General features: G+C 35.6%; 1 protein-coding gene across 1 annotated transcript; it reads right to left on the bottom strand.

Annotated features, from left to right (window-relative positions):
- Positions 1-11369: 11369 nt before the first annotated feature.
- LOC115969597 (glycine-rich protein 2-like) lies at positions 11370-12444 on the bottom strand. Its single transcript, XM_031089284.1, has one exon. It carries the CDS (start codon positions 12289-12291, stop codon positions 11686-11688), a length of 606 nt encoding a protein of 201 aa, XP_030945144.1. The 5' UTR covers positions 12292-12444; the 3' UTR covers positions 11370-11685.
- Positions 12445-13174: the final 730 nt, after the last annotated feature.

Genomic DNA, 13174 nt, shown 5'->3' with positions numbered 1-13174 from the left:
TGCATGGTCCTCGGACTCAAGCCTATGGGGAAATCAACTACTTGGATGAGAAAACTGAGTTTTGGACAGAACCAAGGCATTGCATGGTCCTCGGACTCAAGCCTATGGGGAAACCAACTACTTGGATGAGAAAACTGAGTTTTGGATAGAACCAAGGCATTGCATGGTCCTCGGACTCAAGCCTATGGGGAAACCAACTACTTGGATGAGAAAACTGAGTTTTGGACAGAATCAAGGCATTGCATGGTCCTCGGACTCAAGCCTATGGGGAAACCAACTACTTGGATGAGAAAACTGAGTTTTGGACAGAACCAAGGCATTGCATGGTCCTCGGACTCAAGCCTATGGGGAAACCAACTACTTGGATGAGAAAACTGAGTTTTGGACAGAACCTAAGGCATTGCATGGTCCTCGGACTCAAGCCTATGGGGAAACCAACTACTTGGATGAGAAAAAGATTGAGCTTTGTAAGATTGGCTACTTAATAACAATTCTAAGTTACTCAATCCTCGGCTCAAATACTGTAAAAGGTTAATGCCAATAGGAGTGTTAAGAAGATAGAGAAGCACCCCACTATTCAGTAGCATAGGGGGGCAGTTCATTTTGTGGGTGATATATCCTCGGATGGTTACTTCCTACACTGCATCGGGCATTGAGCTATCATCTCGACTAGTTTTGGGGTAAGTATCGTTTTTCACAGGTCGGCATTGTTGTGCCAAACAAATCTATTAAGGTTATGGTGATATCTTTTTTAGCAAGCATTTTGGCCCTAAGTGTCATTGATTCAAATGCTATATTATTGTGCTGAACAACACTTGCAAATTCATAATAGCGCCCTTCTCTTTGATAAAGGATTAGGGCCCCCAATTATTGTACTCTAAGGTCGGCAGTATTGTGCTAGGCCGACTCAATAAGCTCATCATAATGTCCTTTCTTTTCCTGTCTAAATGGGAGTTTCAGCCCTAAGTATCATTTGTTCGATTCAGTATTATTATTAAGCCGGATTGTTTTTATAAACACAGAGTAAGATCTTTTTCTTAACTGAGACTTTGGTCCTAGACGTCGGCCACGGTTTAACAATAAAAAGAATTCACAAGATTGTATGTCTATGCATTGCGCTATCATCTCGAAAATATAGAGAAAGAACATGTGAAGTAAAGTGATAACAATTTTTATTAATATAAAGATGTATTACAACGTACAAAGAGGGTCTTAATCAAGCCTATACAAAAAGTAGATTGCCAAAACAATAAAAAAAATAAAAAAAATAAAAAAAAAAAGCAATACATTAAGTAAACAGTCAGATCTCTTTTTAAACTCGTCTCCGAAATCCTTCCAAACTCTGTCTCAGTAGCGCCCATATTGAGAGAAGGACCTTCTTCGAAAGAAGATGGAGGAGATGAATGAAGAAGATGGAGGAGATGAATGAAAAGAAGGAGGAGAAGAAGAGGGAAGAGATGAAAAGAAAGAAAAATGAGCAAAAGAGGGAGAAGGAAAAGCATCAGGATGGATCTGGTGGTGGAAAGAAGAAGAAAGAAAGGTATAAGGAGGTACCAGTGAACGAAGAGAGGAAGAAGCAGGGGCACTTGGCCCCTGCCTCAATCCTGACTCCTAACACACTGGTGCCATGTTAGGTATGCTCATAAGAGAGCGGTTGGTTCTGATGATAAGTGTCCTCAACTCAGTCACGCCGAAAGTTTGACGTGACGAGTCCCTGCTTCGGATTTTGGCTGAAAGGATGGTGAGATAGATCTTGAGTCTTCGCCATCCCTGCCCTGACCGAGCCATTATGAGCTTTATTGGAATGTGGTGTTTACCCCGGGGGGGGGGGGGTATGGTTCCTTCATTACTCGTTGTTACGATGAACGTATTATGATTTAGTGTATAACTAGTGGGTAAAGTAAACGCTAAGGGAGGTTAAGGATTTCAGATCTCAGAAGGGTAAAAAGGGTCTCTGTTCGAGAGCGATAGCCTCCTACTTGCCTTCTTATAGGAAGGGCAAAACGGAAGGTATTAAATTCGTCCAGGTTTCCAGAAGAACCTGTAAACAAAGATGTATCTGTTCCACTTCCCCACCTCATCAAACAAACCGTCGAATTTAAATAGTCTCGTAAATAGAAGTCATTAAAAGCGCGTCTTGGATAACCAAACGGCGAAAACGCGTCAGGAGTAAGATCAAAAGAATGTCTCGTAGACCGGTACATTTCCTGGGCAGATGGAGAACCGCCAGCATTAGTGAAAGATCAAATTAGATGAGCCATAATAAAGGCTCGGTATTACCAAAACCCCCATTCCCAACCAAGAGGTTGGACAGCAGGGTTTTGAGGGGCTATTATGGAGCCCAAATAATTTATGGGCCAGTCCCATTTACCCGTAGGGAGTCCAAAGGCTCAAGCCGAGGAGGGCTATGGGCCAAGTTTGATAATATAAAGCACAAGATGGCCTTGGGGTACAGCCGAGGACAGTTCAGTCCTCGGCAGACCCAAAGTCCCACAGGAAAGAGGGGCAAAAACGGTATATAACTAAACTTGAAAGAAAATCTAAAATATCCAGGGAAAGCTGCCCTTACTGCCATTCAATACTCTGCACCTGACAGAGCCGTATTCTTCAGCTTTTACAACCACCCCCAACGACTTTAGGTATGGGCTGATGGGACAAGTATCAATCTTGGAAAGGTTGACCCTATACGTGGACGAAGGACAGTGAACGCAGGTGAGTATAAAAGGAAAAAGGAGTAATCTAGAACAGGGGCTGGGAAAAGTGGCCAAAAACCAGAGCCTCCCAGCCCACCTCCAGGAGAAAGACTCCGGGGGTGAAGAAAACTGAAACATGTATGAACTCCATGAAAAACCCACCACCTGGTGACCAAGGCCTAGCCTTTCAAACCCACGCTCTACAAATCATATTGTCTGGGCCTTTTTACGTGCGAACCCAATACTGTTTAGGTTCGTTACAAAATCGTGTCCTTACACATTCTAATTGATTATTTATGAAGTTAGCTTCTTTAAAAAAAAAAAAAAAAATTGTGTTAGAACTCATAATTTGTAGGTTTCTTTGTAAGTTTATTTTACTGCTATTTTATCCAGTATGAACCATAATGATAAAAACAAAAATCAATGGTGATTTAAAGGTGTTTTTTGCCTTTTTTTTTTTTTTTTTTTTTTTTTTTTAAGGATACAAAAGCCCAACTAAAGGCGATTGAATTTTGATAAATGAATGTGATTTTAGCAAATTTCTCTTTGTTTAATCACGTTCTCTTTATGTTGATACTTACAAATGATTTTCTTAATTTCATTGAGATAATTAATTGGGTGTTTGTGATCAAGGTCTCCAAATTTGGTTGTAAGAATAGAGTGGTTGAGAAAGTGTTTGATAGGTTGCTAAAATTTATGTAATTTTAGGATATAAAATTATTATATACTTTAAATTCTTATTTGTAGATTTCAAAATCATTTAATCAGTTTGAAAAATATAATCTATTTTTAACAGTAAATATTATAATATATTATAATCTTACAGTGTTATACATTTTTTTTTAAGAAAATATGAATTAAGAAAATCAAGTTTCAAAATTAACAATATTGTGGGCAAATATAAATATTATACAAAAAAAATAAGTATTAAGTATTATATGTAGATTTTAATATACATAAAAATGATTTCAAATAAAATTGTAAAGTAATCCGCGCATCGCGCGAGATATCATCTACTTCTTCTAAATGCTCTCAGCTTTAGTCGCCAGATTGAGGGCACAGGCGTTTAGATCATGAAAATGATATGTCATGAAATAAAGGTCTTAGGTGCAGAAGAGAATATAGCTCAAAGCATCTTTTTTTCACTATACTATATGTTTTTCACGAGACCCATTCTATGATTATGAGAGGTGAGATTATGACAAAAAAGCCAACCAGACAATACCCCTAATAATTAAAGAACAATGGAAAAGGAAGAGGTAGTGACGTAGAGTTTTGAGGGTGTTTCTAAAATGTAGGGTAATAAGGCTGCTATAGAGTTGGATAAAATGTTGTGAGGGAATCTAATATAAATCTGCCATACTTCAAAGGCTTGTTGTAGCTAGACAGTCACAAGGTTGTCCATAACTCCAAATTAATTATGAGAAGCCCCTATACAACTTTTGTAAGAGCATGCGAACTCAAGAAAGAAAAGGGGAAAAATACAAATAAAGTCTGTTATCTTTTCAGTTAAAAGTCCATTTCCTGTCTCGTATATGGTTCCTTGAATCCTTGGTCTTTATACTCTAGACAAAAAATATAATGATACCAGCATGGGAGACATGCTTGTAGGTCCAAAATGCAAAATTTTAGCACATTTCTAATATTTGAGAGACTGAAAATCTTGCTACACACTCGTTATTGCAGTTAGGGCTGCAAATGAATCAAACTGTTCATAAACAATTAGAGTTTGACTCAATAAAAAATTTGTTTATATTTGTTTGTTTATATACAAGTCAAACTTGAGCCTTAATATTAAGCTTCTTTAATAAACGAGCTTAGCCCAAGTAAAATATATATATATATATATATATTTAATGAACAATGAGTCTTGATGAATAAAATAAATAAATAAATAAAAACAACTAGTCAAGCTAGCTTAGATTAGTTTATGGGCTTTATAATAAGTTTGATATGGGCTTGAACAATTAACGCATATCTTACTAAGCCTTTAATTAATTGGGCGTTGGGACCACTTGTATTGGATCTCAATGTCAAGAGCTTGATAATGTTGGTTATTATTACACAAATAATTTACTTTTGTGAATAAAATCAACAAACAATATATGTACAAATCTGTGTGTGAATGTATAAGAGAAATAAAGTAAAACTTACAAATCAAATGAATGCAGAATGGTTGATACAAAACTAATCAAAGCTAGTGTTTGACACTATGTCCTTAAGACAGATTTCACCGCTCATGCTATCCCGTGATGCTTTAAGCCTCTCAAACATTTGTTCCCTAAGATACAATGATCAACAACACATAGAAGAAACACTACAATCTCCATGAACAACAAACAGAACTGTGTCTCTCTCTCTCTCTCTCTTTGAAAACTCTTATAAATGAATGAAAAAACTAACTTTCTAAAATGAAATGAGGGATGCCTATTTATAGGCACACTAGCACCTTCGGAATAGATGCAATTGTAAATAGACATATTGTTACAAACTCGCACTATTTCAGAAAATGTGCAATAACCAATAGACATATTGGTTCGGAATTTAGTACAGTACACACAAACAAAAACATTGAAATAAGCCCAACCCACTTTGGCCGGCACTTACGGAATCAATTTCTCATTCACAACTTAATGGTTTTGGGTAAGTGTCCATGATACAATAAACCATTTTTTAATAGATAATGAGCTCGAGTTTGAACTTGATGGTGAGCTCAAGCTTAGTTTGAATAATGAATCAAGTCAAACCAAGATCAAGTTCAAACATTGTTTGTAGGCATGATTGAACATTTGTTGTTGAGCCGAACTTGAACATTCAACACTTGACAAAACACGGCTCATTTACAACCCTAAATTATTATTTGCACACTATCTTTGAAATTAACTCAATTCCAGTCCATGTGGTAGTCTGTGTACGGCGAGTGTGTAATAAGAAATGTGGAATGATCATTACTCTTTTAAAATTATTATATAATAATACAATTGTTAAGCACAAAAGAATTTTAGTATAGACAAAGTTTGGCTCCAATCTCGTTTGGAGCTATATTTTCAAATGTATTATGTAGCAAATTGTGATACCATTCATCTATATTATTAGAAGGCCAAACTTTTTAGTTTTAATTTATCTAAGAAATTTTACATGAAGTAAGGGCAACAAGTTTTCAAAAATTAGTTTGGTTCAGGTGACCTTTGAGTTTGATTATGAATGACAATGTTTCAGTTCGTACATATCATTTGGCTTGACTTGCCTTAAATGGTTACCTAAAACACCATTTTGTACCATTAGATAACTTTAGTGCTCTGATTCCATGGTCTCCAGTGGACACAAGTCATCTCCAATCGTAATTGTTCCATAATAATAATATATTAAAATTTTGTTATATAATTACCCTCTTACACATTTTCATCACATGTTCATTTCATTACTTGAATTAAATATAAGTGGTACCTAGTACTAGATCTGTTTAAATTTTAGATAATATACAACAAATAAAATCTTTTATGTTCTTATAATTCTATAGCTACAAGTCTACAACAATGGAAGAAAATGATTAAAATCTTAGTTCTCCCTGTAATAGAAATGAGATAATATCACTGAATTACAAGACTTTTTAATAGATAAAATTTTGTTATCGTTTGTTTCAACTTTCAACAACAGTCTAACGTGAGCACAAGTCCTCTGAAAATGATTTGTTGATTTGTTCTATAATAAATAAACCTGACTTGTGGGTGACATAATCTAGAACAAGATGATTTAAATTTGAACCTGGTGAATTTTAGGGGATGAAAGTTCATGTCCCTGTTACAATTTTTTGAAGATAAAGATAAGCCCAACAACCAGCTGAATTTGAATGTGCAAGCATAAACACATCACTAAAGGAAATTGGATGAAGATAAACTGCACCAAACAAGGAATTTGAACCAACACTGGTTCGTCAATAAATCAAAATCACTATAAAAAATCATAGCCAAACAAGGCCTTATAGAGCAGCCCAGTAGTGAATTATTATCATTATCGTAATTATTTATTTTGGATGTAGCTTAAATTTCTTTCGTTTAGGACAAATTTCAACAGGTAAGGACTCTGGTTGGGGTGCATCATCCTGACCCAATCCTTCGTGCACTCCAATTTTGGTACCTGGTCACTAGTTAGAAGACCATAAAAATTCGAAAAAAAGAGAGAGTAAATGACACCAGATTATATATAGATTAGGATCCAAGAGCCTTTAATCACAATTAATTGGCATTTTTTGGTATTTCTAAAAACAACATCAATGATACAAATACCCAACCATTGAATTATAAGATAAAAAAAAAAGATTAGGAATTTTTAATTTAAGTGTAGGCTTATTAAAATCTCATCCATCCATTGTAAATGGTTTTTCTTTTTTTACTTAAAAAATGGTATTTATAAGTTTATTATTAAAAAAAAAAGGTATTTATAAGTTTATTATTTATTATTATTAAAAAAAAAGGTATTTATAAGTTTATTATTTAAAAGTTTCCCAATCTTTTGTTTCTTGTGCTTGTAATATTTCAGATTCTACATGGCATGCTGACTAGCCATGGTTAGTATAATCACTAAGCAGCCCTGTAGTTAACTAGTTCTTCATGCAAAATCCCAGATCAACCCTCTAGACAATTGGTTCTTTTTAGGGTAGATTTTCTTTCGGTCCCTGTACATGTGTTTATAGGACCGAAACAAAAATGAAGCCCAGCCCTCAAAAGGGCTGCAAAGTGTTGGGTTCTAGGCTCAAAACTCAGGCCTTTATTGGAAGACACTTAAGCCGAATGTGTGTGTGTATTGGGTTGAGGTTGGATTGGTCGTTTTTTAGGAAAAAGATTTATTGAGGGAGTAGATTTGGAAATGGGAAATCTGACGACCAGATAAGATCAGAATAAAAGGAAGGAATATTTGGGGGGAAGTTGGAAATGAGCTGTATCATGATTTTTTACAAGTATGACCCCTTCAACAGCACTGTATCAAGGACAAAACTTCATGAAATTGTTTTACCATTTATGGATAAATCTTATAAATCAATCAAGAAAAATGTAACACCAATAAGATTAAAAAGTACACAAAATTCCAACCCTAGGAGTACCATATCTATTTCGCAATTTATGGTTACAGATATATTGGGAAATGATATTTTATTTTTCTTATTAATGTGTAAGTCATACATCTTAATAAAGAAAAAAAATTCTAATTAGCTCAACTAGTGCAATAATCTCTTTTAGCGTCAAATAAGAGATATGTTAGCTCAATTGGTATTATATCTTGTAGTGTCAAATGAAATAAGAGATCTGAGATTTGAACTCTTCCTACAACAAAAACAAATTGGTGTCTTGGCCTAATAATAATAAATAATTGTTACAAAGCAAACCCCATAGGTTGAAAGTCTATAGTATCTATAAGAAAATTTTAAAAAACAAACAAAAACCCCTAAATATGATAGAAATGAAAAACATAATATGATGAATGAATATATATGGGACAAAAACCAAAGTATGATGAATGAATATATACGTCAATATATATTTAAAGCCAATTAGAACTAAACAATATGTTTTGTATTATTAATCTATACTATTTATAAGAAGATCTCCCTTTGAACTGGACTTTTATGTGGTTCAAAAATACCCCTAAACTTTACGGAAAAAACTTGAAGACAACCCGGTAAAAATATATTTTTAACTCTACTTAAAATGCCTATAAAATAAGACACTACCCTACTAATCCATGTCTTCAAAATAAACTTACTTAAATTTTTTTTAAAAAAATAATAAATAAAATTATGACACTAGACACAAAAAAAAAAAAAAAAAAAAAAAAAAAAAAAACCCTCATCGCACACACAAAGTGCATGTGATGGGGCTAGTATATATACAAGAGAGTTGAATCTTATCTTGGTGATTTTAAAAAACCTCAACTCACTATCCAACCAAAAATTGTCACCACTATTATAATAGCCATACCCACAAGACTCGCACGAAAAATGAATATCAAATTCATGTGGGTAAAGTTTGAAAAATGAATATCATATTCATGTGAGTAAAGTTTGGAGAGTTAGGTTGGTTGATGCACAAAGCCAAACTAGTAATATACATTCAAAAAATTGTACAAAATTAAACCCAAAATCCTCTCTAAACTATAGTTAATCTTAAGCAAAAATAAAATGAAGCTAATTCTATTTTATTTTTTTATTTATTATTATTAACTCAATAATTACAATAGAAGATAAGAAATTTAAATGTAATGACATTTTGTATTTCTCTTTCAATATGCATTTCCAATTTTCCATGTCATCAACCAACAATCAACTTAGAGCATTCACATTGGGAATGTCATATGCCATATGTAGGGAAAATTTAGCATAAAAACCCAAAAAACCCCCCCAACATCCGGACTTGTAAAAGCCAACTATTGCAAAAGAAAATATTAATATTTTATCTAAATATCAGTTTTCTCTCTCATTCACACGTCTCTCATCTCTATCTCTTCATAGCTGAAGCTTCACCAGACTGCAACCCATAGCACAACCAACCTAGCACCACAGATCAAACGGCAACCCACAACACAAGCACAACCAACCACCAAACCACCGCTGTAGCTAGACACCGAACCACCATCGCTACCGAACAACCCAAGCAAAAAAAACCTAGCACCACAACCACGACCCATGGCCCATGGCCACACCAACGGTGACACCCAAAACCCATGGCCAAACCAACGGTGACACCCACGACCCACGGCCAAACCGACGGCGACGCCATCGAGCACGACCAAACCCACAAATCTGACCCCCATAACCAACAAAAACCCACTGAAGCACAACCAACAAAAACCCTTATCACGAATTCACGATCCACGACCCACGATCCACAACTGGAGAACAAACCCACGATCTTATAGACGCATGAACTGGAGCACAATCAAACCTAGATAACACAAAGAGAGAGAGAGAGAGAGAGAGAGAGAGAGAGAGAGAGGAAGGAATAAAAAATGAGATAGGACAAATAAAAAAAATGTTTTTTTTATGTTTGCCTTCTTGTTCTAGGACTTAAAAAATAATATTTTAATAAAATTGTAAAATAATAGAGTTTTGGAATGTTAGGAGTATTGTAAATAGTTGATAAAATAGTTTTTTGAAATGGTAAATTAGGATAAGGTAGGAATTCGAGATATGAATACTCTTATGATAGCAAAGGTAGCAACAATGCTCCTCTAGGCTCTAGCTTTGAGGATGACAAAAAAGAAAAAAAAATTATAAGAATTAGTGATGTGTAGCGCCCCACGCGACTCGTGCATTTAGTGGACCCCTATAGGGAGTTACCATCCGAACTAATGAGTCTAACGGTGACGACAGAGGCGCGCATGAGATAATAGGATTAGTTGCAAGATATAGGGCAGTATAGCGTGGAGCAATGATTGAGTTTTCAACCAATACTAAACTATGATTAGTAAACCCTTCAACAAGGTCTCTTCGTTTCTAGAGATCATTTTGCACTATAAATTATATTTATGAAAGATAAACGGACCGAATGGTGGAAGGAATCAATTTCAAAATCAAGATTTAACTTTTCACAAATCTTAAATAGATAAATATAACCATATTATTTAAAATTTCATTGCCCCTAATTAAGAATTGACAATTTTTAAAAATCATTAGACAGCATTGCACCATACTAGATAAAAAATTATTCCTTTTTTTTTTATGCTGAATAAAAAAGGCCTCTGTTGTGGGCTTATCATCCCCATGTCACATGACAACAATAGATAATATCGCGTGTACTACAAAAAAAAAATATATACATTATTCTGATATTCGTGTATTTCAAACATGAATGGAAAGAAATCTAAATATAAAAAGCAATGCTTTCTTCACAAGTTCACAACATGTTTTCACAATTTGATAAAAAAGACAAATAATTTCTGGTACATCATGATTCACCACTGATGTCACCTTTATCTTTGTAAAAAAAAAAAAAAAATTGTATCCCTATATATTCATATTCCTAACGAGGGGACCCCCTTTTTCACATTTTCTCACTACCCATTATGTATTTTTTCTAGGAACCTCATGTTGACCTCAAATCAAACTAAATACTATTTTACTCTAAAAGAAAACGAACACCATTAGATATACTAATATTCGTTAATAACTATGCTCTTTCTGCGTCGAAAATCAACTAGAACATATTCAATTTCAATTATAAACGAACATTACAATTTTTCTCATATACCTAATTCCCATTATTATTATTACTTATACTTTGCTTAAGCAACACAAACCCATCAATCTTCAAAAGGGCCAGAACATATTCAACTACAATTATAAACGAACATCACAATTTTTTTTTCCATGTACCAAAATTCCTATCATCATTATTATATACCGTGCCAAGCAACATAAAACCCATCAATCTTCCAAAAGAGCACCAAGCACAAAGCAAAGTGTTCCCATCTCTCTAATAATTCGATGCCTTTAGTGTGTTCTATGGCCCAATAATCTAACCCTTTACCTAAAGAAGTACAGGCATAGCCATTACACTTTTCTGTGCTTTGTCCCAAAAAGCAAGCCATCATGAATGACCCAACTGTACCAAAACATCAAATAGTAGATTCCACATTCAACAACAATAAGAATTGAAGAACAAACAAAAAAAAACCCACAAATTTAGTCTAATAAAGCCGGCATGTATTCATATAATGTGTGTATAGAAACTTGAAAATGAGCATTCTAAACTCACACTAACCATACCACTGATAATATCAAAAACACAACATTAAGCAAAGCATCCATATTTCAAAAAGCCAAAATTAACCAGCAATACCCAAATACTTCTTAAATCCTAAATGGACCTAATCCAAAATCCAAGCAAACGAACATTACAAAGTCCCATTAAAACGACAAACATAGACCCCAAAACGACACTGCTTTTTTTTTGCTTTTTCTTTTTTTTCAAAACCACCCCCATACAGTTGAATGAAATCAACGATTACTGCTGTTAGGACACTCCCTAGCGAAATGCCCAGTTCCACCGCAGTTGTAGCAACCGCCACCGCCGCCGCCGCCTCCGCCGCTGTTTCCTCCTCCAGACTGATAACAATCCCTAGCAAAGTGACCGCTCTCCCCACACTTGTAACAACTCCCTCCTCCACCGCCACCGCCTCCGTACCCACCGCCACCACCACCATAGCTGCCTCCTCCGTAACCACCACCGCCGTAGCCGCCGCCTCCGTAACCTCCACCGCCACCGCCACGTCCGCCTCCAGATCTCCCACCGCCTCCATATCCCCCTCCACCGCGAGAGCTTCTCCCGCCTCCTCCTCCTCCAGCTCCACCGCCGCCTCCGCCACGCGAGCCCTGGACCGGACCCTCGTTGGGACCGGTGACGTCGACGGCCTTGGTGCGGCCGTCGTTTCCAGACTCGATCTGGTACTCGACGGTCTCACCCTCGCCGAGGCTGCGGAAACCGTCGGATCTGATGGAGGATTGGTGGACGAAGAGGTCCTCGCCGCCGTCGTTGGGGGTTATGAAACCGAACCCCTTCTGGTCATTGAACCACTTCACCGTTCCGCTCAGCCTCTCACCCATTGCTTAGATCTTTTCTTTGCTTGCTTTTTCTCTCTCTGTGTGTGTGTTTCTCTCACAAAAGAAGAGAAAACCCTAACAAACCCAAATCGCCTTTTTCTCTCTCTCTCTCTATATGTGAGGGAGTGAGTTTGACTGAGTCTTTGGCGTGATGGGGAGTAGGGCGAGATTATATATATCCAAAGGTGTGTAGAGAGACGTGTTTGGCAGTAGGGCATGTGATAAAATCTGACGGACCAGCTGGATTTTATATTAACCGTTTTTTTCTCTTTTTTTCTAAATTGTTTTTTTTTTTTTTTTGCCAAAATTCAAAATTGATCATTTAAGTTTCAATTTTTCTTATTTCAGTCTTCTAATTTTAATTTTGTTATTTTAGTCCTCTAAGTTTTAAATTTTGTCAATTAAGTCATCTGTTACCCTTCCGTTAGTTGTTGTCATTTACTAACCAAAACGACGTCGTTTTGGGGTCTTTTTTATTTTTATTTTTTCTAATTTAAAGAAAATGTAAAACTATTATTACAAAAGATAAAATAAAATAAGAAATAAGGGGAACAAAACACAAAAGCCAACCCCACCCCATCGATACCCTTGCTCGCTAATTTCTAAGAAAACGCAATTAAGGAGCTAAAAAGGGAGAAAGAAAGAAAGGAAAAGTGAAAGAGTGAGAGATCAAGAGGGGGAAAGGGTTATTCTCTTCTGATAGATAGCAATTATTATAGTTTAGTATTCAATTTAAAAGCCTTTTGACATGTAGTAAATTCTTGTGCTCAAGTATAGAAGATGCCAGATTCATGTGATATTTCATGTGTCATACTTCTAATCGTCAAACTCTAGATTATAACTTCAAGATATAGTAAGTAGATAATGATGAAGACAACTACTTGTC

This window comes from Quercus lobata, chromosome 11 (genome assembly GCF_001633185.2).
Source record: "Quercus lobata isolate SW786 chromosome 11, ValleyOak3.0 Primary Assembly, whole genome shotgun sequence".
Taxonomy (NCBI): domain Eukaryota; kingdom Viridiplantae; phylum Streptophyta; class Magnoliopsida; order Fagales; family Fagaceae; genus Quercus; species Quercus lobata.
The sequence above is the reverse complement of the archived record's forward strand: the minus strand, read 5'-3'. Positions and strand labels throughout refer to the sequence as shown.

Excerpts from the sequence above, each read along its gene's own strand:
- LOC115969597 (XM_031089284.1), bottom strand. The coding sequence starts at position 12,291 with ATGGGTGAGAGGCTGAGCGGAACGGTGAAGTGGTTCAATGACCAGAAG.